Raw genomic sequence first — 24,046 nt, forward strand, 5'->3', positions numbered from 1 at the left:
TCCTCTACACGGATCAAAACTTCTTTTTAAAAATTCCAGCTTTAACATAATAACCTGCAAGAATTATCCTGCTGATGAGGCTGAAACTTTACCAACTTTATAGTCAGTATTTCATGGCTGATGCAAGAAACCGTTGAAACAGTAGTAAAAGAGTTCCGGGACTTCATAACTCATGATAGACAGATCTAATTAGTCTATGCAGAACATGGGTGTCCTGACTTGCTTTGTCCTCACCAGAGCTTTTTTTTTTTCAGAGGGCACCACAATCCTCCAGCAGTCACTCTGTGAAAAACTCTATCTACGTCACCGAAATATGGAGTTTGTCAAACAGCTACACACCCAGTGATTAATTTTTGACTATGTCATTTTCCCTGACACTTTAATAACTGGGCAATAATTCAACATTACAAGCATAATCCTCATCAGTTCACAGGAACCTCTCAGCCCTTCAGCAAGCTTCCTGTGCTTTTGTTATCCTGCCAGGACAAATTGCTGGGAACAAACAATGCCTGCAGGGACTTTTTAAGTAGTTCATTAACTTAACGTTAAGGTCTTTATAAAGTATATTATCATAATTTGCATATATGAACCATTATAGAAAAAAAACGTGTTCATATCATTTGTTTAGTCTGTAGCTGCTCCCATTTGGCAAATCAAAGTCATACTGAATAGTGCAGATGTTCCTCTATGATTAACTGCATTGCACAAGAAATTATAAATTTTAATTATAACTCTGGCAGAGATTATGCATTACTTCAACTATATTTTGTGGTTATGATAGAATAAAAATGAAAAATCCAAGCAAATAGTTCAAAATCATGTAAACTGTGCACAAACCTGAATCTTGGTACTTGTGTTGAAGACGTTTTTTACAGAAGGAAAAAAAGAATCGTAAAAGTATCTGTAAGGAATGTTGTATCAAATAAAATATTACTTTAATTTGTCTATTTCTGCTTAAGCCTGTGGAGGATTAACAACTTGCAAAACCTACAAGCACGTTGCTCTAAGGTTACTTCAGTGCCACTGCTTTATTTTGATATAATAGAGAAAATTGCCCTCGATCCCTTGAACCCCTGCAGTGACCTTTAGCGGTCCCTGAACTTTCTTTGAAAGACCACAAAGGCACACACACACAGCCACACGTACACCTTGTGAATAGATTTTGGTTTGTACGTGGGTTTTAAAGGGAGGAGGGGATGGCGCATGCCCCGCATAGTGAAGGAAAAAAAAATCTCAACAAAGTGGGTGGGAGCTTCAAGTTTTTTTATGCTGGGGGGGCGGGGGGGCGGTGGCTTTCCTTTTAGGAGACAGATGGATGTGATGGCCAATAAGTGCTCAGTAATATTCTGCAGCAACCAACCACATCATCCTCCCTTGGAATTACATGCTGCACGAGATAGTTGCACAGGTTGAGTAGTTGTGTTGTCACTTTGCAGACAAGGGAAACAAGCGCAATATGACACAGGACCACTCAGACTCTGCTAGTGTCCTTTTCACTCTGCAGCATGAAGAATAATACGGAGTTTGGTATAATGCGTTAAACTGCAAAGCTCACTTAACGCGTGTTTTTTCTTCTTCCCGAAAGTAAGCAGTGAGGCAACAAACATCATGGTCAACATCACAAAAGAAAGCTCGAGTAGTTTCTCCATCCAGAGGCCTGATCAGAGCTTTGGATCATCAGTGTGGATGAAGTGAGCGCGCTCAGTGAGAAAGCCCGTGAGAGCTGCAGTGGACGACGAGGAAAAAGAAAAGCAGGGACGACTGTTTTCATAAGCTGCGCTCGGCTGTGGGAGCCAAGTGGGGGGATGTCGAGCCGAAGTGGAGGAGCGCCTCGGGGGTGCAGCAACCCCAGCCTGCAGCCCCTTAGAGCCACAGTCCCATACCAGCTCCAGAGGGGCTCAGCTCTCCTCAGCAGAGAGGTCAAGACGGGTAAATACACACTCAGGAGGAGGGGGCTTGAATCTGCATTCACTTCCATGTGGTCCAGAGCTGAAAAGTTTGATTGTGCATCACTTAATCATCATTATTCCTTAGAAATGTGACCCAGTGGGGCAAAGGGTTAATGTTTTGTGGTTTTGATATATAGTGGATTTTATTCAAGCAAAAATATTGACTTTGTATCATCACAAAGGGGAACTGAGCGGGAGTGATTAATCATTAAACATGAATTGCTGGGTGATTAATGAAAACTGACCCTGCTGCTGTTTTTATCGTGGATAAATTAAGTTGTTTTTGTCATTAAAAACTGCATATTTTTATATTTTGAAAAGCTGGTAAGACAAAACTGTGAATTTGTGATGGGAGGATAGTTGCTATTTTCTGACATATTTAATAGGAAATGCATTATTTTTCAATTCCTCAAAGTACTCTGCAGTTTAATCAGTGCACCTTTGTAAAGATTCTTCCAGACGTCTCTAGAACTGTTAGTTGGAGCTCTAGAGGGAAAGCATGTAATATCAGGACCAGCTATTCATACACCGAATGATTAATGAACCACAGCACACTGAAGAAAAGCAGGAAGAATATTTAAGTAGCAAATACAAGAGACGACCATGCTTCTCACCCAAAGCGAGGGCATGAACTGTTTCAGTGTGCCTAACTATGCACCAGCCATTTTACTTGGATTGTGCTCAAAAGAGTACAATTCCAACGTGCTAAGTCAACAATGAAGGCTGCTAGCCCTGAAACATAACACTGTTCTCATAATGTTATTTAGACACTCAGCTGTCCCTTAGCACTCTGACCTGTGGGATTCTTGCTGCATGCTTCATGCTAACACAGCAGCAGCTTTAAAGACCTCTTTGTTTTACTTTGAGTACTTGTTCTTTCACTGTATCCACAAAACTCACATCTGCATGTTATTTATGTGTCCTGTCTGCCCTGCAGCATGGGCTGATGACAACATACCGTGGGTGTGCTTTTGGATTAGTTGTAAATGTACTAGCTGGCTGTGGTGAGTGTTGCCAGTGTTGTGTAGCTGGATGGCTTTGCTCCAGGTCAAAGGCATGGTCCACACCTGCCAGAGATACAAAACGCTGCCAACATGCACACATACACACTTGTTACACTCACACAGCCCTGTGGTCTGCACACTTATGGAAAGGAAGGAGGCTGTGAGCAACTGCCACTGGGGCTAAAGAGTTATTTACACTTACATGTCCAATACAGTGTCTTACTGAAGGCTAAACATGATTACACAGGCAGGAGTTCAATCCCTCTTCAGCACAGAAACAGTTTTGACATGTACTGAGTGGAAGCTTACACAGTCTCAACATGCCCTCTGGCTTCTTTCTATTTTCTCTGTTTCCACAGCAGACAGAACCACGGCTCGTCCACCGAAACCCACCATCCGCCGAACTCTTTCTTTGGACGCGATTGTCGGACCCTATCTCCAGGGGCAGTGGCCCAAAGAGGCAGACGGGACGGTAGTTAGCTGTGTCAATGATAAAGCCACACAGGTAATGATCAATATATCCTGAAACCCCCAAATCTGTTATGATACTGTGATGGAGTTACTATAATGGAATTAGCTTTGTCTCAATTAATCCCAGTTTGTTCTGTACCTGCTTCTGTTAGTGCAGGAACACAGTGTGAACCTGTTGCTTCACATTGCAGAAAAAGCAAACTTGTGTCTGCTGTGCTTCTCCTGGATGTTAACGATTTCTATAGAGGACAAGATATCTGATGTTAGCTCTGCAGGTGTCTGGTGGTTCCAGTTCGACGCGGCGGGTGGAATGCAGCCAACTGGAAATACTCGTTTTTGTTCTTCTTTAAAAAAAAATCTGCTTCTCTTCCCTCGCTCCCCCCTCGACTGTATCTGCTCCTAACTAGTGCACAAAGCCTGGAGTAACATCGCCAAGCTCCGCAAGCTTCGTCTTCTCTCCTGACACAGTTTAAACCCGAACGAACCCCCTTTGCCTCCATTGTGAGACACAGGCCCCTCCTGACCTCATTATACAGGCACCCCATCCCCCAGCACTCCCCAAAAACCACACTAACACGTACTCAGCAGCACCCCACCCAGCACCTCCTTCTGCCATAGTTCCTCTGCATTATGTCAGATGATATGACTAGTTGTTTGGTGTTATTTCATTCTTTACTTTGCACACTACTGCACCTTTTTATTCCAGTCTGTGTTAGAATAATCACTTAGTGGATCAAGCGAAAGTAACTGCAACCAATTAATCAATTAAATGTTTAAGGCAATTACATTTGATTTTTAGTCTGAATTAGTGCATGCCGCTCTTTGAGTTTTGTTGGCTTGTTTTTGAGCTAAATGCTAACATTATAGTAACATGTTGACAGTCAACTATGGTTTAGCATGTTGCTAATTAGCACAAAGCTGATGGAATCTCATCCGTTTTGCAGACATTAGTCCTGGTCATCCTTATCTTCGTTCGGCTGCTCCCTTTAGGGGTTAACACAGCACCCTGCATCTCACCCTATTCTTTGCTTCCTCTTCTGTCACACCATGTCCTCCTTCACTACATCCATGAATCTTCTGTACTCTTTCTCGATCTTCAACATCCTTTGTCCAGTAGGTCCGCTGGCCCTCCTCTGCACATGTCCAAACCATCTCAATCTTGCCTCTCTAAATAACTTTTAATCACCTTGGTGGTTAAAAATGATCTCGACACACTCAATAGTTGTTGAGATTGCAGTTCTCATTAGAGTTTTCTTTAATTTGACCTGTTAAAGTAGCAGCAGTTAAATATAGTAACCTTTAAAAATGAAAGCCAAACTCTCTGATTGCGACTTCTTTAATCTGAGGTTCTGCATAAATTGTAGAATTAGCCCAAAATGTAAAGGAAATAATATTTTTTTCCACCTTGTTCACTATATAAAAAAAATAAATACCAAGGACATTTTAATCAGTGCCTCAAGCTGGAAATATTAGCCATGCAGACCAAGTGCTTTGGTACCTTGGGGTCTTTTTATAGGTTTGTGTTCCATGATCCCTTGTCCATGTTTTGGGGAGGGTGGGGTTTTTGGTGTTGGATGGTGGGGGGAGGTTGGTAGCCGTAACTCTACACCGATGCCACTGTATGACTGACTCATGCTGCATTCGGACTTATTTAGCCTGGCGATAGACTACGTATGAGTCGACTGAAGAGGAGATGATGTCGGTGTTTTTCTACAGGCAGTAATGGCACCAGTAAGACTTCCCTGAGCTGTGAGGCCGAAACTTAAAGAGCACCTTGTGTTTCGGGGGACAGAAATTCACAATGCAATCACGGTGTATGGCTGCCTGTGAGTGGCTTATGAATAGACTGGACACCAGGGAGTGGATCAGATTCTTTGAAAGTGTGTGAAGCAGTTGACCCTAAACGTGGAGGCACCAGAACCTAGAGTATCGGATCCTGTTGCTTAAGTTGACCCGTGTGATGATGAATGTCCAGTCTACTGCTTACAACCAACAGTCAGCAGCAAACAACCCAGCTCCCACTGGTAGAAGATCAAGAGTCAATGTGAAGAAATCGGTACGGATATAGGAGTGGAAAGGATGTTACAGAGTTGTGACTGACAAAGGAAGAAGTGCACTAAAAAAGTCTGCTTGCTGGCTGCTTTTTGTTTTTCCTCAACAGTGTGTGACTTTGTGAATAACAACAAATAACTTATTTGTGTGTCTAAGTGCACTGAGGTGTTGAATGCACTGTATTTATAGTTTTTACACTGATGTGGTTTGGATGTTTTTTTTATGAGAGTGTAAGCTGGGCTGTTTTGCAGCTCATAGTGGTTTCTTGTCGCCTTCCGCTGTACAGCTGTTGTGGGGCAGGTGTGCAAGACAGCTGTGGGGTTCAACTTAAGTGTTGTGCACACGAGTGTCGATTGGAGTTTGCTGGTTTTGGCAAAAAAATAGAGTGGGTCTCCAAAAAGGTCACCCTTTCTGACAGCCAGAATTACTGCCAATTAGGCCATTTTCTACCAGAGCCCCTCAACAACATGTCAGGCAAAACACTGGATGCCTTATTTATATATGCTCTCTCTCTTCCTTCTTCCTTTTTTTTTTAAGACTCCAAGTTCCTGGGCAGAGGAAACCCGGGGAAGACGAAGTGCTGGTGGGCACAAGCGCTCAGCTTCTTGGGGCAGTGCAGAGCACCTAAGGGAGGCAAGTATTGTATACACTAAAGCAGTTAATTAATCATTTCTTCTATTTCTCTCACATACCCACACTCTTTTTCATTGATAGCCTGAAACAAAAGGGTTCCTTCAGGGCAAACTTTGAACCTTAACCTTGAATGAATCACAACGACCCCTGAATCATTTTTCTCTCCACTCTGCCCTCAGGTGGCCAAGCTGAGACACCAGTTGCAGAAGCGTTCCCGCCATGCCCCTCCCTCAGCAGGATGCGAGCTCCCCCACCACCCCCTGCCTGCAGGTCATGCAGCAGGAGTCACTCAGGTAGCCTTTTTTCCAATTAGGATATTAAAGAACACATACAACAAAGTTTTCATGATTGCTCCCAATGCCAGACTGTGTTCCACAGGCAGACGAGGAGGAGCTTAGTAACAGGGATATAAAAAACACTTGTTCTTTTTTTAGTACTGGCTGTCATCAAGTCTGCCGTGCTACTGCCATGCTGTCTCTGAAAGACTGTTTGAAACCAGCATATCATTCTGTACTGTTCACATACACTATTAACCATTGCACTTGTGAAAAACCAGATAATCAGCCTAGTCTATGCCAAAATTTGTTTCTCCTCAGACGATGCCGCTGAACAGACTTGCTCCACGGCTGCGACGGAGCGTCGAGGGCCTCAACTTAGAGCTGGAGGAAGTGTTTGTGTGTGAAAAACAAGACGATCAGCATGAGGTTAGGTCACTGAAACTTGCTTATACGTAAAACCAGAAAGGTTTTAATATCAAAAGGCTATAAGAACTACCAGTATCAACCAATTTATAGTGCAGTGGCCTTTCTCATCAAAATATCCGTGTGCCATATTTCATCACTGGCCACTTCATTAGTTACACTTTGCTAATACCAGGGTGGATCGCCTTTTGCTTTCAGAACTGTTTTAATTATTCATACCAAAGATTCAACAAGGTGCTGGAAACATTCCTCAGAGATTTTGGTCCATACTGACATGAAAAAAAGAAAAGAAAACGATCTTTATTCACATTCACTTCAGTGTTATTATGGTAAATTTTCATTTATTTGCTTCTGATTTTTACAGATTTTGGATATCCCAGATGGCCACAGAGCTCCCGCCCCTGCCCAGAGATGCAGCAGTGGCTCTCAGAGTGACCCCTCACCGGGGCCACTGGATCCTTCCCTTCTTTCTCCTTCTCAATCCCCTTGTATTCTTGATGCGTCACTTCTAACGCCTTCAGGTTCACCTTGTCCTTTGAATCCATCACTTTTATCCCCATCCCAATCTCCCTGCACCATGGGAGAGCCAGGTTAGACAGGCTAACATTTCCTGTTTTGCAGTGCTTTATTAAACCATAAACTGATATATTTTTGAAAAATAATAATATGTACAGACAGAGGTTTGCTTTAATTGTGGTACTGTTAGTAAAAATCTCTCTCTCGCTATGCAGAGCCTGTGGACTATGAGATCTTGTGTCCCTCTCCATCAGCATCGCTTCCTTCGTTTGCATTGGATCCTCCTCTGCTGCAGGCCTGTTCCTCGTCGCCTCGTCCCAACAAAACTTACTCTTTTCAGCGCGAACCGCCAGAAGGCTGTGAGCGAGTTCGAGTGTGTGAGGAAGGAGTGTAAGTACACCAAAACATCATGCATAGATCATATCATGCAATTATTTCCTAGTTTCTATACCACAAATTTACTTTTGTATGCAACTAAACCCCTCCCACAAGTACCATCAGAGCAAAACAGGATGTCATTACCACTCCAAATCAAGTTCAGATCACAAGACAAAAGGCACATGTAACCTTGGAGCCAGTAATGACAAATAATGTTGCAAAAGTTTTATACAAATTTATTATTTATGTGTACTTTTGTAACAGCTTGCTACGCATTTACATGTGGTCCCTTATGAATTTAACATTTCCAGGTTGAGCACCAAGCGTCCACCACTTTGATGAAATTTATGCCATTTTCCAGTCTGAGAGGTCTCCAAGGAGGATTTGTTTTTAAATGTAGCTTATTTACATTCAGCCATGTGACACGTGAAACAAGTACAAACTAAGGCCATAACATTGCATTTGCAGGAGAATCATTAAATAAACATAATGTATATACAAATACAAAGAATTTGGATTATAGGAAATGTTTCCTTAAAAAAAACATATAGACGATAATAATTGCTATATGTGTGGTGATATTTATACAAAGTTTTGTTGGGATTGGCCCACCCGTTAAGGAGGACATAGTTATCTAGAGACATAAATGCATATATAATCTATGATTATTTAAGTAAGATGATGTTATTTGCACACTGTAGTGGCTATCAAATTATGACACTGAGTTTAGACTGGTTCCCTATATGCCACGTTTTCATCTGTTAATTCTGTCTGTCACTAAGTATGAAATATACAGGGAAAATGAAGCCTTGTTTGTGTTACCGAATTAGGATGAGTTATTATTTGTGGCACTTGAATTGCAATAATAATGGCATCCTTATTTGTTATTCTGTAAAAATCTCCAGTCACTGTATCAGCAGAAACAGATGAAAAAGCATTTTATCCTAGACATTTCTGGGTTTCCGTAGTGTGCTGATTAGCAAAATTGCCTAATGCGCAAAAGGTCACAACTCGGAGGAAACACAAACCCAGCCTCAGGAGGTCACGAGCCCGTATCTGCCTTGGGGCAGTCCCAAGTCTGGATAAATGAGAAGGTTACATCAGGAAGGACATCTGGCCTAAAAATGTGTGCTAAATCAACAAAAACAGCTTAAATTAGTCTTGTCAGAATATCAGTGCACACAGAGACCTGATCTTGTGTGACAGTTATTTTTCACTGAATGATTTAATGGAATTGATGGCTTGTAGAAGTTGTTACTATGGTGTTATAAATATGTAAACTACATATAAAGCTGTGGGTCCTGTGTTGCAGTATGGGGGTTCATGCTTCTACCTTCTATTTCTCCATCTACAGCTCTGCCTATCAGGATGAGACTCTCCTCCAGCCATCCTGCCCTGACCCCAATAAAGTCAACTTCACCCCCCACGGAGGCTCAGCTTTCTGCCCGGTCAGTCTTTTGAAGCCCCTCTTGCCCTCCATGGACCTCCTCTTTCGTGGCCTGTCGGTATCTCCCGTCACTGGCTGCTCAGGTCAGGCCTCTCCTACCAGGCACCTGGGCATGCAGTAGGTGGATATCTGAGCAGAATCTCTCAGGACTGAACCACATTGCACTGCCAGGAAAAGGAGAAACTGGATGTGATACATATATATATTTTTAATGCATCATGACAATGGACAGTGTTGCATCACTGCTGTAACATGCCATGATCACTGTGATCAAAATAACCTTTGTGACTGTGAAGATTTGTTGCTCTCATACTTTAGAATAACTGTGGCCTAAATTCTGCCTGCTTTATGTTTTGTTTGGGTTTTTTTTTTTATGTTTTTTTTCCACCTGCAGGAAGCTTTGATTCAGCTGATATTTACCTCATCAGCACTTAAACTGTCCTAGTATTCAACCGTATGAGGCATGGAATCGACTGCAGGATTTAAGTTGTGGAAATGCTTGAAAAGCTTTATAAATACTTGCGTTTATTAAATCATTCTTTTGCATTAAAATTGTTCTAGTTAGAGACTGCAGTCTAGAAGGGATGCTTTTATTTTTCATCTTGAAACGTGAGAATTTACCGTCAAAAACCCTAGCACTTAAAACACACACTGGTACAGGTATTGCCTTCTTACTATCCAGACTATTGATGGGTATTCTAGTTGAGTATTGTTGATTTTAGATGAACATTCAGCTTAATTTGTGATGAAAAACAAAATATTTGTTGATTTTTTTTTATATACATATATCTGTTTGAAATATTTTTGGCTTAAAGTTTCCAATGGCCTACTTTTCTACACATGTGTTTCTAGGGAGATACATATTTTTATGTCTTTATAAGAAGCAGATGATACTGCTTCTGTTTTCACTGTTCTGACTTGTGCTGTTTTAAAAGCAGACATTTTATAGCTTTATTTGCCTACAGGAGGCTTTGTTATAACCAAACTATTTTTAATAATTAGAGCAGGTCGCAGTGTTTGTCAGTTTGAGCCTTTTTTGAACCCTGGAGTTTAGACCACAGTGTTAGTGAAGAGCTTGACTTCCTTTTGATTGAATTATTATTCAGTTGTGTTTTTTCAACATAATAAGAAATGACCTACAAAATGGGGAGTAAACGTCAATGAAGAATTTGTCAGCTTTTTTTTTTTTTTTTTGGTATTCTTTTTACGTGATAGCAGTTAAAAATGTTACCTGTGGTGTTGCCTGTATAGAAAACAATAAAAGAAAATTGTTTGGGGGGCGTTAAAATGCCTTCTACGGTAATTATAATTCCTGTGGTTATTTTTTGTTGTTGTGTCTGCATTTGACACGTGTGTCTGTGGGTTTTTAAATCTAAACCCGTCCCTCCTTTGCTAAATCAGCTTTGTGATTGGCTGAAAGCGGCTCCATAGTTCTTACATGGACCAATGAATTTAATCCACATCCTAGGACGACAAAAAGGCACGCGACATTTTCAAGAAAGGACCTCGGCTTTTTAAATAGCTGCCTCAAGTCACGACTAACCATTAAAGGTTAACGCGAACACAAAACGATCACAGAAGAGGCAGCGTTTTCTTTGCAGGATTGGAGCGGAGTATATTAAACACGTTATTATGCCTGTATGACTCACGGTAGTTTTATTAAACTTGACATAAGCGTACAGGCTCAGGTGCTGTCAGCTAATGGGTCCTTTTAGAAGATAACTTTTCCTGACGCGATCGCTTTCTTCCTGCTAATTGCAGGTTTTAATTTTCCAATGAAAACCCGAGCGGCACATCCTTACTGTTTCTCGGGTGTGAAAAACGGGATGCTTTTAATATAGCAGCTGCACAGCTAGAAGGCACTTCTGTCTGGGGTGATATAGGACAACCAACTATGGCATGATACTCGAATCTCAAGACAAGAGTTGGAAAGCTCCGGCAAATAAGATTTACTGCGATATATCAGCAAGTCTTCCAGCTGGTGCATAATCCACAGCCAACGTAAACACGCGAGCGCCATTTCCGGGCTCGTGATAGCGGCTATAGTGGAGCGAGAGGTCGGAGCGAGAGGAGCGGGGAGTGGAGCGGTGGTGTCGGTTAACATTCCCGGTGTGGTCGACGACGGCATGGCAGCGGGAAAGGGAGCTGGGAAGCCCGCCTCGCTGTGGGACAATATGAGGTTACGCTTCATCGTTTGCTTCTTCGGAGTCTTCGTGTGCTACTTTTATTACGGAATATTGCAAGAGACAATGTAAGTAACAAGTAACGAAGCCTAAACTAGATACATTGTTATGCTGCTGTGAACCAAAACTCCATTCAAAAAGCTGCCACTTTAATATTGCTACGCATACAGACGTCATTAAATCTAAATTAGTTTATTTTTCCTATCATAACATGTTTTACAATCCGAAGGGTGTAACGGAATACTCCGTAACATGTGTTTGCATTGTCTTGGAATATCTAACGGTGTCGCTACCGGTGTAACAGTGACTATGTTAAAATTTCAATTAAATTAAAATTTTAGTTGGAGTTTGGTTATAGTTTTCTCATTAGAAAAAAATCACAGTTCTCATAATCCTAATCATATGAGCCTATGACCTGAAGCAGTGTCTTTGTAGATCTCCAGATCTGTTAAGTAAAACTAAATACAGTACTCCAGCAGTATTCCCCCTTTTTGATTGATTTGATTTATTTTTACATATTTGTCACACTTAAGTTTCACTATTAGACAAAGATGACCCTTGTAAATATAAACTGGCATTTTTTAACTTATTATTTAATTTATTAAAGGGGGGGCTATCGAAACCTACCGGGCTCTGCATTAAAAAGTAATTACCCCCTAAAACTAATAAGTGGTTGTGCCAACCTTGGTAACAAGAACTGTAATCAAGTATTTGTGATAACTGGCAATGAGTCCTTTACATCACTGTGGGGCAGATATTGCCTTCCTCACTGTTCTTTGTAGAATTGTTTTATTTTAGCCACATTAAATGGTTTTTGAAAATGAATGTCTGTTTCAGGTCAATCTGAATTAAGTCTGGACTTTGACTAGGCCATGCCCAAACCCTCATTTTGATTTTTAGCAGCTTTGAGGTGGACTTGCTGGTGTGTTTCAGATTATTGTCTTGCTGTTTAACCCAAGTGAACTTAAACTGATGGCTGAACATTCTCTTTGAGGATTTTCTGGTAGAGCAAAATTCATGGTTCCATCAATTACAGCAAGTTCTGATCATGAAGCAGCCTGAGGTCATAACACTACCAGCACCATGTTTGACTGCTGCTGTTATGATGTGTTAGTTTTACGTCAGATAAGATGGGATTCAAACTAAAAAGTTGATCTTTTGTTAGCACACTATCAAAGCGATTTCTTTATTCAACGGGTCTGGTGGTAATCTGGCCTGGGTGTGACTAGTGAAACTGGGCTCAGCTTTCAAGTTGTGGTAATCAAAGTTAAGTTCTGCATTATGCAGACTTTTGTTTTGGGTTGTTTTTCTTTTTTGGGGAGTAAATTTAAAAATCTCAGAGATTTACTGGTTCAGTCATAAGTTTTTGCAAAAGAGACATTGTAGTTTCATATATACTGTTTTTCCTATACATGCAACTTTAAAATCTGCAGTTTGGCATATGTAAAGTAAGCAGAGCTCTGCCTGTGTTCTCTTTCACATACTGAGAAAGGACACAGATGGTATGCTGTCAACAAAGGGTACAGGACTACTCTCTGGTTTCAAAATGATGACTTGAAAATGCCATGTGAGGTGAAGCGGCAGTTCTACAAACCAGTGTCTAACTTTTATTACATGTTATTACATGTTGTTATGGATATGGACATATTATCTTCAGATTAGCCCATTAAAAACAATTGCAAACTGACACCAAGTACTCAAGCAAGACAGCTGCTGAAAAAAACTTAACGGACTGCTGCCCTCACCACACCCCTCTTTCACTCTCCTTTTCTGAATGCCCTTTTCACAGCTAGGAGACACATGAAACCACTCAGATGTTTACCCTAGCTATTTGCATGCTCCTGCCAAGACGGGTCTGTTGTGTTCAACATGCTGTTGCTCTCTATTTTCCAGCACTCGAGGTGATTATGGTCACGAGAAGTTCAGATTCGCCCGGACGCTGGTCTTCATCCAGTGCATCATCAATTGTGTCTTTGCAAAGATCTGTGAGTATGTGCTGCACAAAATGCACACAAAAACTAATAACAGTGGTTAAAATGCTCCACTGACTCTGCTAGGAAACACCTGAGAACAACACCAGTCGAATCTCTTGTATGTTAACTTCTCTGCCTAATAATTAAAATAATGTAATGTTGTGAACTTTTTTCTTTAATTCTCTTTTTATAATTAGTGATCCAGTTTTTTGAGAGCTCCAAGCCAGATCACACGAAGAGCTGGCTCTATGGCCTGTGCTCGCTCTCTTATCTTGGAGCTATGGTGTCCAGTAACTCTGCCCTTCAATATGTCAACTACCCAACCCAGGTGAGTGTGCCCTATTTAAATGGGTCAACAGTAACTGGTTACGTGTTTTTCTTTTTTCAATGTATGTGTATTTGTGCTTGGGCCTTGCATATTTAATAACTGTATTTTTGTTTGATAGGTTTTGGGGAAATCCTGCAAGCCCATACCAGGTAAATTGAATAATAATCAGTGTTGTAGTGTTGCTTTTTAAAGTGCTTTCTATCACCATATCATTTACATAATATTTTGTCACTGCTTACCTTTGTTTCTGTAGACAGCAGTCTGTCTGTACTGACTAATTCAGAAAGTTTACAGTATTCAGGGTGTGTATGAGGAAATATACAAAGTCAAATTATTTACTTTTATTTTAAGTGTAGGCTACCAAACAAACACAAGTGATTCTGAGGTCTTTGTTTTTACAGATTAGGGACACATTTAGTTCGAATATTCTTCTTAGGCATGTGGAGTTGAGAGCCTGCTTTGCATATTACAGTATGTTCTGTTTATACATGAAGGTTATCTCTCACCCCTCACAGCTTGGTTATCTCTTGAATTCTGTTTCCTTCCATATGTTTCACTCTCAGGGCTGAAGTTTTGACACGCTGTCCAGGAAATCAATCGGCTTCATATTTCTGTTATTGTGTCCTTGCAGTGATGATCCTCGGTGTGACAATACTGAGGAAGAAGTATCCACTGGCTAAATACCTGTGTGTGTTGCTGATTGTGAGCGGTGTTGCTCTTTTTCTCTATAAACCCAACAAGAGCTCTGCTGTTGCTGATGACCATATTTTTGGCTTTGGAGAGATTCTGCTGGTGAGCTAACAGATATTCTGTTCATTTCACCTATTTGTCCTCATATGCTGCCCATCTGCCCGCATCTCCCTCGTGTCCTCACGGGTGCTTTGACTTTCCCATTACTTTCGTCTCACGTCTCGGTGTTGTGTTTTGCTGCATCATAGCTGGTCTCTCTGACATTGGACGGTTTGACTGGTGTGGCCCAGGACCACATGAGGGCTCGCTTCCAGACGGGTGCGAACCACATGATGCTGAACATCAACATGTGGTCCAGTCTGGTGCTGGGACTAGGTGAGTCTCACATCTAATAGAATATGTGTCAGGAGCATGCAGGCTCTCATTCCAACTGAAAATACATCTGGCCATTACACTGATTTGCTCACCTGCAGCTAGAGAGGAGACACTAATGAGCAAACTCACCTTGGTGTGGTTCAGTACTGCCAACACTGGTGGATTGAATATACAGTTTCAAAGCTTTCTTTGTGAATAATTATCTAAGAGCATAGTACCGGTTTATGGCTTTTGCAGAAAATTTCTTATGGTCCTATAATGTTTATAATTAACAAAAAATTTTTGATTAAAGGTAAGAACAAAATATCCTATGTTTAATATAGTTTTCCTCAGGTGCTTTTCCACTCAAAACTTTTTTAACACCAATTCAAAGTGAAATCACCTTATGGTGATTTTGCATCTACAAAAGTACCATAAGGTGTTCTCCATTGTAGTGCTGTGTTCCTAAGGTGATTGTGAGTTTGGTATATTTTATTCTCATACTGGATTCTGACATGAGCTCCAGGATGAATAGCGGGTGTGATGCAGTAGATGGTGGCAAGAAGTTTAAAAAAACCCTCAAACAGAACCAATAACAGCTGCATTAGAAGCAGAAAATGTGTGCACTTTTCCCTCAGGAGGCAAAAACTCATTAATTCAGTCAAGGCATAGTGCGGAGTGTTATCTTTTAAGATAAGAAATCCTGCACCTCAAAGCCCTCAGTTCTGTTAGCAGATTGCTACAATATGCTGAAGAGCAAGGCACATAAAACAAACACAATTTAATGATGGGTTTTTTAAGGTTAGGTACTAATGGGCTGTGAGATAAAGATCGAAAGGTCAAAGATTATATGAGAACTGGAGGACTGTCATCACTTTTAAGCTAACTAACTGGTAGGGTCTGCCATCTTGGAGTGTTTTTCTGTCCTTCCTGAACCACTTTATTATGCTAAATTACATTTTATAAAGCTATGGGTTTTTTTCGTAAGCCTTAAGTGCAGTTTCAATATGCAGCCTTAAGAGCTTTTAGTTATTGATTGTCAAATGTGTGCAAATGCAGATATACTCCTGGTTTCAACATGCAGAGCAAGACTTTGATGTCTAGTATTTCCCAAGATGCAAAGGTATTCTTATACCTCCACACCTACAAATCCATTACACCCCCACACTAAGATTTCTGCTAATACTGTACAGAACCACTTGGTGGTGCTGTACATTCACTGTGAACTCGGTCTGGTTTTCTTACCAAGGATAGTCAGAAATGAACTGTGCTTTTGAAAAGATGTTAATGTTACGTTCCTCTCTGTTCTCAGCTGTGTTGTGGACAGGGGAAGTGTGGGAATTCCTGAGTTTTGCAGAGCGCCACCCGGGCATCTTGTACAATATTCTTCTGTTTGGAATCACCAGTGCTTTAGGACAGGTAGGTGGATCAATGCGAGTACTGATTATTAGCGATGCCATATTAAAGAACAGGAAACACCCTCTTGTGTTTTAGAATAGATGCTTAGTAATGACTTAGTAATGACTGGCTGGCTCAAATGTTCCTTTTTCAGACCTTCATCTTCATGACAGTTGTGTACTTTGGGCCTCTGACCTGCTCCATTGTCACAACTACGAGGAAGTTCTTCACCATCCTTGGCTCTGTTATTTTGTTTGGCAATGTAATGACTACAATGCAGTGGGTTGGCACCATTCTCGTATTCCTCGGTCAGTAACTGTATTACTTTCATATTTTAATATATTAGATTTCCATTTCATCAGGTTCCCAAAAGGTTGATTCTGTTCATCTGGACATAGTCTATTCAGTCTAAGTGACGAAACGTTTCTCCCATTGAAAACGCTACGTCCAGATGAACAGAATCAACCTGTTGGGATTTACTTACCTGGTTGATTGCGCATGCATCAAGACATTTCGTCAGGTTAAATGTATATAAAATATCTGTTCAGATGTTGTGTCTTCCCTCCATTCACGTCTTTGGTTTTCTCACTTTAGGTCTTGGAATGGATGCTAAATTTGGCAAAGCCCCCAAGAAGACTACACACTGAAACATCTGGTGCACATGAGGAAAAAAAAAGAAGAGAAACACTACATTGGAAACATTCTATAGCCAGTGTATTATTTTCACAAGACATCATGTACAGGCACACTATATGTGCCTATGACTTGTTGAACTATGGTCAGATATTTAACTGCATTTAAAAGAGAGTCATTGTAGTTTTCAACTCCAGCTTCTGTTGTGTACAGTTGATATACTGAAGAGATGCATTACATGGGATCAAGTCCAGAATCAGCTGCGATACAACTTACAATCCTTTTTGTGGAAGAATTTGAACTGGCTGAAGTGCACAGGTGTAAACCTTATTTTATTCAGACAAATCTTTATTGTTTCTGAAACCAGCTCACCTGCCTTGGATTGATGTTGAACCAAACAAGGCCTTAGAAATACATTTCCAGCAGTTAACCCATGAAATTACACCAAATGGTTTACAAATGGATGCTTGAATGTGTGTAATTGTAACATTTAGTTTGTCTGAGAAAACAATTAGTTTAATGTCCTTTATGAAAATTTAGACGGTTGTATGTTGCCTGTTGTCTTATGTCCAGTCTTACTATTAAATTGTATTTACTTTTATTTTCTAAAGTTGAAAATTACTTGCCATAAAAGGGAAATTATTATATTTTGTTGTCATTTTTATTTTTAATTGGTTCAAATCGGTTCATTCTTGAATGATATTGACCGCATCATGACACTAATCACCAGCTACTTGTTGAACTTGTTAGCCAAACCCAACACTTAAGTGTATTTTAAACACCCATCGATATTCCAATAATATGTAGCTCACACGATTTCCTCTGCTTCAAATAGTATTTTTAAAGATGCACTGATTGTGGAAATGCACCTAAGGAATGAAAGGACACTGGACCTCTAAATATGAAATGCCCCTGAATCAATATTTTGAATGGAACTGGTAAAAAACTGTGGAATATTGATTATATCTTAAGGGAAATGTCCTTAAACCTGACAATTAAAACTAAATAGCCAGGGTTTGTTTTTTCTTGAAAATCAATGCAGTGTTTGGAGGAGAAATAGCTGACAGTGAACTCTGCTGTTAAAACATGATGCACTGATAAAAGAGATGTTAACAGCAGCCTGTTTTGTTTCTTTATGTCTAAAAAAGAAACAAAATATCCAATCTTTAATGTATTTAAATAAGGCCCGCAAAATGTTACCTTCATACTACACAAATTTTAAGTTATAGGTCCTAAAAGTACATAGGGGACATAAGTGTTTTTTCCCCCAGGATTTTTAAAATCTGTCATAATTTAATAAGTGCATTTGATAGCAAAAATTGAAATCTGATGACATTTTCAGAGGTTAAACTTCCACTTAGATTAGTTTTACATCCACTCTAAATGTCACAGTCCAAAGCCCAAATCTTGTTTTCTTTAGCATGATTAGTTAATAAATTTTTATAACCAACTTTCAACATCAATATCATAGTTCACCACTATCATACAGTGAAATCTGAGATTTATTTACTCATTCAATTAAAACAAATTTGAAGTAAGTGAGCACTATTTATGTATAGTGCAAATTGTAAACTCATCTGTGTGCACTTTGAGAGAAAGTACTCAGGAAATTATAATATGAAAGTAGCATTTAGCGTACAATCACTAAATATAACACAGTTATAGTTCAAAAAATAAAATTACAACTCATTATAATGGTGCAGAGGGGAGACACTCACTGATTTGCAAATCAGTGAGTGCCTCAACAACAAATTAACAACATTAACTGTGAGGAGAAAATCCAAATAAAACAAAAGTGAAAACAAAATAGCAACTTAAAAAAAAATATGATAACTAATCAAGGTCATGAAAGTCATGGTGATTTTGGACTCTTTATTATTTCTTTGAACTGTTGTTTTTCCAGTGTGGAATGATTGTACGGCAAACATCTTTAATGACTTTTAAAAACACGATTTGTTCCGTTTAGCAAGTTTCAGCTCAACCATGCAGTTTTGGTAGCCATTAGCAAGCTGCTGGAATAATTTTGGCTGAACATTTGACTTTTCTTGGCAGAATTTTTTTTTAATCTGGTTGATTCCCTGGCAAGAAGTTGGATTTTAATCATACTGCACAAATTTTCAATAGAGTCGAGACTAGGGGTTTGGGGAAATTTGTTCCAGAAACTTAATGCTAGCCTCCTTTATCCATTCCAAACCCAGCTTTGGATTCGTGCTTTGGATTGTTTGGTGATCCTTTTGGAACACCCAACTGTGTCCCATTGTTCTAAGTACTGGTCAATCCAGTGAATCCTCCTTATGCTGGCAAAGAGAAATTACCAGTTGTAACCAATCATTCTCTGTGATGAGAAGTTTATAGGCCTATGCCTTGTCAAAAAAGATTTGGGTGAATCTATACCGTTTATATATATATATATATATATGTATACTTTTGACCCTGTGTGGATTAGCAAAAATCCAAAAGAAATTCAAATTTATGCAGGGGCGTAATTTCCAGGTGGGGTAGGGGGGTTATGACCCCCCCAATAATCACACCCAACCAATACAACCCCCCCAATCTAATTATGAATTATCTTGCATAAATAGGCTGTTGATTTTCTTTACTCATTTCAGGTATTACCAGCAAAATAGTTGCATGTTTAATCATTTGGGAATTTACCCGGATTTATTTATTTATTTAGACAGAGATCTTGACCCCCCCCCCCCCCAAGGTTCAGCACAAAGTTACGCCGATGAACTTATGCACACAATTCTTTGTTTTTTAAAGATCTAAGCTGTGCAATCACTCCCCTCTGGAAAAAGAAATGTTTTATAAAAAAAAACAAAACTAAATTACCATGATCATGACCATACCCATGATGAGTGTATGTAAACTTCTAACCTCCTAATCTTGCTCTCTGTAGATGCCATAGAGCAAGATAAGGAGTTATGAAACTTTTCATGTCCCTAGAACAAAGTTGAGAAGTAAATAACGAAATACATAATGAATTACTCTGAATATTTATTCTCAAACATCATAATTATCATGGTGTGTGTCTCTACTGTTAGCTATCATGTCACTAATATTAAAGATTTTTTTTAAATAGAGTAAAGGGGAATTTAACATTAGGTACTTTATACTGTAGCTTGATATAATTATGAGAAGCAGCTACTTCTGTGTTGTTATAGGAAACAGATATAGCTGATTGCACATATTACATTAAACACAATTTATATTTAGAGTGCAGTATAAGCTGATAAATGAAGAAATATCTGTTCTGGATCAGTGGGAACCAGAATTATTATAGTTTTATTTTTTCTGATTAGTTTTTTTTTTTTTTTTTTTTGAGTTTTGACTTTCTGGATTTGGTTCAGTCGAGTTTAATATAGCTCCCAAAATTTGTTTACTCCTCTTGGTTACAAATGTTTACTTTTCATTGAGTTTTTATTAGCTTCAGTGTTTCTTTTAGCCCTCCAGGATATGGAGAGCATCTACTGGAGAGAATGTTTGAGAAAAAATCAGAATAGCTAGTACATTAAAAAAGAACTTTTTGAAAGCAGCACAAGTCTCAATAAACATGTCCACCAAAGCCTCATCAGGCTGGTTACGATATGTTTTTCATTTTATTCACAAAATCGTTTCAGTTAGCTTATATATTTTTTCAAAAGTGTACTTTTTATTTTTATTAACTAAAAAGCTTTTTCGACATCTACTGTTAGTTTTTATTTTAGTTTTAATTAATTACAATAACCTCGGTAGGTTTAAGCTTTTTCTTTGTTTAATAATCACAGAAAATTTGAACGAAATATTGGGAATACGAATAATAAAATACTTTTTTTCATTGGAGTAGGTAAATAGGAACATAAAATAAGCATTTCAAATTAAATTAAGACGAACATTTTTAGGCTTCGTAAACAGAGACAGTCCTGAAGGTTAATTTTATTCTTGACCTCAAGAAAAAAGAGAATATATAATAAATATTTGTTTTGTTCAAAATAAGCGATTGTTGGGGCTTTTAAACCACTTTGATTTTGCCGGATTAAAAATGTTGCCTGGAAATCAAAGCTCGAGCAATATAACAGCTCATTAATTAAACCATGTGAAATTATTCGGAATTTATTATATGCACTAACAAAATTATCGATATGCATAATAAACATAGTAATAATTAATTCCGTTTTTTACTCACGCTGGATCAGGCAGTGTGTGAGCATCCTATTGGTGCTTGCTCTACCCTCCTTCCGCCCTTTCTCAAGGATTAAATTGCGCACTGTTCTGGCAAGACTGCTCGTAATCCTTTTATTTGGGTGCAAAGTCGGATAACTCGGCACGTTAGGAACGACAAAATGCTCGCCATAGTCCGCAAACAACTTAGAAACCACCCAGCTGTAAGTACATTCTAATTATATTCAGGTTAAAAGTCTTTTTGGTAGACTTTTTGAGAGCCCAGGCTGGTACGAGGCTAAGTTGCCAGTTAGCAGTGTTAGCTTGATTAGGCTCTGCGTTTGACCTCACTGACTTTGAGAGATCAAAGTATATAGCAGTCTTTCTATTTTCATTTTTTCTGTGTAATTTGTTGGTTAAGAGTGAGCCTTCTGCCAGCTGATGACTTTCAGTTTAATAAGGTCACGACTTTACTCATACGATGGTTGTTGATTATTAGCCACGAAGAGAGTTTTCATGTGCTCTAAATGGCTGCTCCCACTAGTTAGCTGGCTACATTGGGTTAGCAAGTCCTTGTGAACTACTAGTAGAACCCACAAGCGCCTCTGTTTTCGACAAAATATATATGTGTGTATATATATATTTTATAGTTATGGTAGTTAAAGTTGGCCAATTTGACCCCGTGTCCGTTTCATTCCAGAGGCTGCCTACGTGAGCAGGGGCGTGTTTTCAGTGTAAACATGTAGTTGAGTGTCATTGTCTTGAGAGCTTTAGGCTTCTCTCAGCTGATGAGATTCCTTATCTTCCTTTGTCTCTTACAGCTGATCCCCCTTTTCATCTTCATCGGTGGAGGAGCAACCATGTCTCTGTTGTACCTTGCCCGTCTGGGCTTGAGAAACCCTGATGTCTGGTAAGTCATGTCGTTTTATTAATTTAAAATGTGTTTTCGTGTTTTTTGTATTTGCATACAAGAGAAATTTACAGTTGGTTGCCATGTACCTAGGAGTTACTCTTTAACTCTTCTTTCTGCAGCTGGGATCGCAAGAATAATCCAGAGCCCTGGAACAAACTTGGCCCAAATGATCAGTACAAGGTGTGCATCCCTTATGTTTAATTGTCTTGCAATCTTGATTTTTGTGCTCTGATGAATTTAACAGTGGGGGTGGTTTTACTCCTGGATCATATTGTTTAGCTTTAGCGGTGGAGTTTCTGATCCAGGGATAATCCCTCTTTAGTTGGACTAATCAAACATAATCTTGTTAACGCTAACCTGTGTTAACAAATCTTATTAAATCATTAACGAGTTTAACTTTATGTAGTCGTGTTTGTTATGGCAAGTGACCAAACCATTTATGGTGGTGCATGCATTTTTCTGTGCAATCTTGGTGTTGGGACTAATTTATTTTTTTAAATACATTTTTTTGTGTATTTTCAGTTTTTCACAGTCAACATGGACTACAGCAAGCTGAAGAAGGACCGTCCTGATTTCTAAACAGCTGGACCACAAGCACAAAGATCGGCAGATCCGCACAAACCGGCCCATTGAGAACGTTCCTCTGGAAAGCTTAATGATGCAGAGGCTTAACCCGCACAGATGTTACATATTTAAGTTTCCTCATTGCATCACATTGGCTTTTTGAAATTGATTTATTCACCGTCTCATCAATAAAGTTCAGGAGTCTTTTCTCCTCTATACATAGAAAAGAATTTGTTTTTATTTTTTCATGTTCTGTTGCCAGCTATATGCTTGTCCTGTCTTAATTTGCATCATCACTTTCCAGTGTCTAATATGAATACATATTGCATCACTTTTCAGACCAATGTCCACAACTTCTTTACATTTGTCATGTTCTGCTGCTGCTATACTTGCTTTGCGTTCACCTCATTTCAGCTTTGTTGTGCTTTAACCCAGTTGACAGTAAATTATGTGCCACACTACTTTTGGTCGCTGTCCAATCTTTTGACATAAAAAGGAACCCCTGTCGGTATTTGAACCACCTTTAGTCGCAGCTGCTTCAATCAAGAAGACATGGTGGTAAAAGACTTTGCGTGTTCATGTTACACATTAAGTGGAAGGAACTGGAAGTTGGCAGTGGGACATTTGGAGGCATTTCTTCTTATAGAATGCCATCGCTCTCAGCCAGATAAGTTTGTAAATGTCAACAGGTCGTGCTTTTCCATCTGCAGCCTGGAGAAATGCGACAAGGATGAGCAGCCAATGCAGTGCAGAAAATGTCAAGGACACTTTCATATTTGAATGGAAGCCCTCGTTGGAGTCTTCACCCATCCTCTGTAGTTCTGCACACACACGAATCCCCCAGTTTTCACCTTGGGGCTTTTGCTACAGTGTATAACGCAATATCAGCTTTTAATCTAAATATATATATGCTGTCAAGGCTCACTCCAAATAGGTTCTTATTAGAGGTACTAAAATCTGTTTTAAAGGGGTGACAGAATAGAAACCAGTGGTGTGCTTGGTCCATAGTGAACACTCCATCAGGGGAGAGAAAACTCGCATTCTGCCTTATTCATAGTATCACTAATGTGTACAGACATTTTGTTTGTGAATTAATGATGCAAAATCACTGCCTTAAAATATAAGGAAATTGGCATTTAGACTTTATCTAACAGGTTTCTAAATTATTTTTTTTTTTAAATTTTTAGGCCTTTTAAGAATTTTGTACATTGACTTTGCTGTTTGTGAAGAATAAATGCATTAAATTAAAGAAGACTTTGTTGTAACGATTGTTTTGCTGCTTTCATGTAAATGTTAAGCATACATACAGCTTACATACACCCATCATGGACATGAATGTCATGGTAATTTGGGGCTTTTAATGTTTTCATTTAACTTTCCAGGGTGGAATGATTGCACAGCATACATCTTTAAGTCCATACAGGGTCAAGAATATACATAAAGTATGTATACTTACATGTATACATACAATCTAACATATATGTTGGTCCTGTAGCAGGTTGGAACAAGAGTTCATTTATAAGATTAGAGAAACCTGCAGTCAGTTGAGACTGAAGAATTCACTTGTATGAGTGACAAAAACGTTTCTCCCAGTGGAAATGCTACAACAGAATCAACTTTCTGGGATTTCCTTACCTGGATGATTGAGCATGCATCAAGACAAGAGATCATTTTAACTGGGTGGTTCTTTGGTGGGAACCTGGATTTTAAGCATAGTCC

The 24,046-nt window shown here is 39.3% G+C and overlaps 3 protein-coding genes across 4 annotated transcripts; all 3 read left to right on the top strand.

Moving 5' to 3' along the window:
- The first annotated feature begins 1,288 nt into the window (after positions 1–1,288).
- fam117aa (family with sequence similarity 117 member Aa) lies at positions 1,289–10,368 on the top strand. 2 transcript variants are annotated; one of them, XM_039610786.1, is made up of 9 exons: positions 1,289–1,408; positions 1,586–1,929; positions 3,313–3,458; positions 6,014–6,109; positions 6,289–6,402; positions 6,706–6,813; positions 7,175–7,400; positions 7,542–7,716; positions 9,059–10,368. In XM_039610786.1, exons 2-9 carry the CDS (start codon positions 1,806–1,808, stop codon positions 9,270–9,272), a joined length of 1,203 nt encoding a protein of 400 aa, XP_039466720.1. In that variant the 5' UTR covers positions 1,289–1,408; positions 1,586–1,805; the 3' UTR covers positions 9,273–10,368. The 2 variants fall into 2 exon arrangements, with proteins under 2 accessions (XP_039466720.1, XP_031581733.1); XM_031725873.2 differs by having other exon boundaries at positions 1,318–1,929.
- Positions 10,369–10,738: 370 nt separating this feature from the next.
- On the top strand, positions 10,739–17,357 carry slc35b1 (solute carrier family 35 member B1). The gene is made up of 9 exons (XM_031725857.2): positions 10,739–11,402; positions 13,228–13,319; positions 13,505–13,635; positions 13,754–13,784; positions 14,267–14,427; positions 14,574–14,700; positions 15,992–16,098; positions 16,232–16,385; positions 16,672–17,357. Exons 1-9 carry the CDS (start codon positions 11,278–11,280, stop codon positions 16,722–16,724), a joined length of 981 nt encoding a protein of 326 aa, XP_031581717.1. The 5' UTR covers positions 10,739–11,277; the 3' UTR covers positions 16,725–17,357.
- Positions 17,358–20,917: 3,560 nt separating this feature from the next.
- Positions 20,918–22,788, top strand: ndufa4a (NDUFA4 mitochondrial complex associated a). Its single transcript, XM_031725860.2, has 4 exons — positions 20,918–21,074; positions 21,672–21,760; positions 21,883–21,943; positions 22,286–22,788. The coding sequence occupies exons 1-4, from the start codon at positions 21,033–21,035 to the stop codon at positions 22,340–22,342; spliced, it is 249 nt and encodes an 82-aa protein (XP_031581720.1). The 5' UTR covers positions 20,918–21,032; the 3' UTR covers positions 22,343–22,788.
- The last annotated feature ends 1,258 nt before the right edge of the window (positions 22,789–24,046 follow it).

Source organism: Oreochromis aureus, linkage group 4 (assembly GCF_013358895.1).
Source record: "Oreochromis aureus strain Israel breed Guangdong linkage group 4, ZZ_aureus, whole genome shotgun sequence".
In the NCBI taxonomy this organism is placed as follows: domain Eukaryota; kingdom Metazoa; phylum Chordata; class Actinopteri; order Cichliformes; family Cichlidae; genus Oreochromis; species Oreochromis aureus.

What these genes read in the sequence shown, in the direction of transcription:
- fam117aa (XM_039610786.1), top strand. Translation starts at nt 1,806, where the DNA reads ATGTCGAGCCGAAGTGGAGGAGCGCCTCGGGGGTGCAGCAACCCCAGC. An exon ending in CAGCAGAGAGGTCAAGACGG is followed by an intron (nt 1,930 to 3,312) that starts GTAAATACACAC and finishes CTGTTTCCACAG; the next exon opens with CAGACAGAACCACGGCTCGT. An exon ending in ATGCAGCAGGAGTCACTCAG is followed by an intron (nt 6,403 to 6,705) that starts GTAGCCTTTTTT and finishes GTTTCTCCTCAG; the next exon opens with ACGATGCCGCTGAACAGACT.
- slc35b1 (XM_031725857.2), top strand. Translation starts at nt 11,278, where the DNA reads ATGGCAGCGGGAAAGGGAGCTGGGAAGCCCGCCTCGCTGTGGGACAAT. An exon ending in ATCCTGCAAGCCCATACCAG is followed by an intron (nt 13,785 to 14,266) that starts GTAAATTGAATA and finishes GTGTCCTTGCAG; the next exon opens with TGATGATCCTCGGTGTGACA. An exon ending in CAGTCTGGTGCTGGGACTAG is followed by an intron (nt 14,701 to 15,991) that starts GTGAGTCTCACA and finishes CTCTGTTCTCAG; the next exon opens with CTGTGTTGTGGACAGGGGAA.
- ndufa4a (XM_031725860.2), top strand. Translation starts at nt 21,033, where the DNA reads ATGCTCGCCATAGTCCGCAAACAACTTAGAAACCACCCAGCT. An exon ending in AACTTAGAAACCACCCAGCT is followed by an intron (nt 21,075 to 21,671) that starts GTAAGTACATTC and finishes TGTCTCTTACAG; the next exon opens with CTGATCCCCCTTTTCATCTT. An exon ending in TTGAGAAACCCTGATGTCTG is followed by an intron (nt 21,761 to 21,882) that starts GTAAGTCATGTC and finishes TTCTTTCTGCAG; the next exon opens with CTGGGATCGCAAGAATAATC.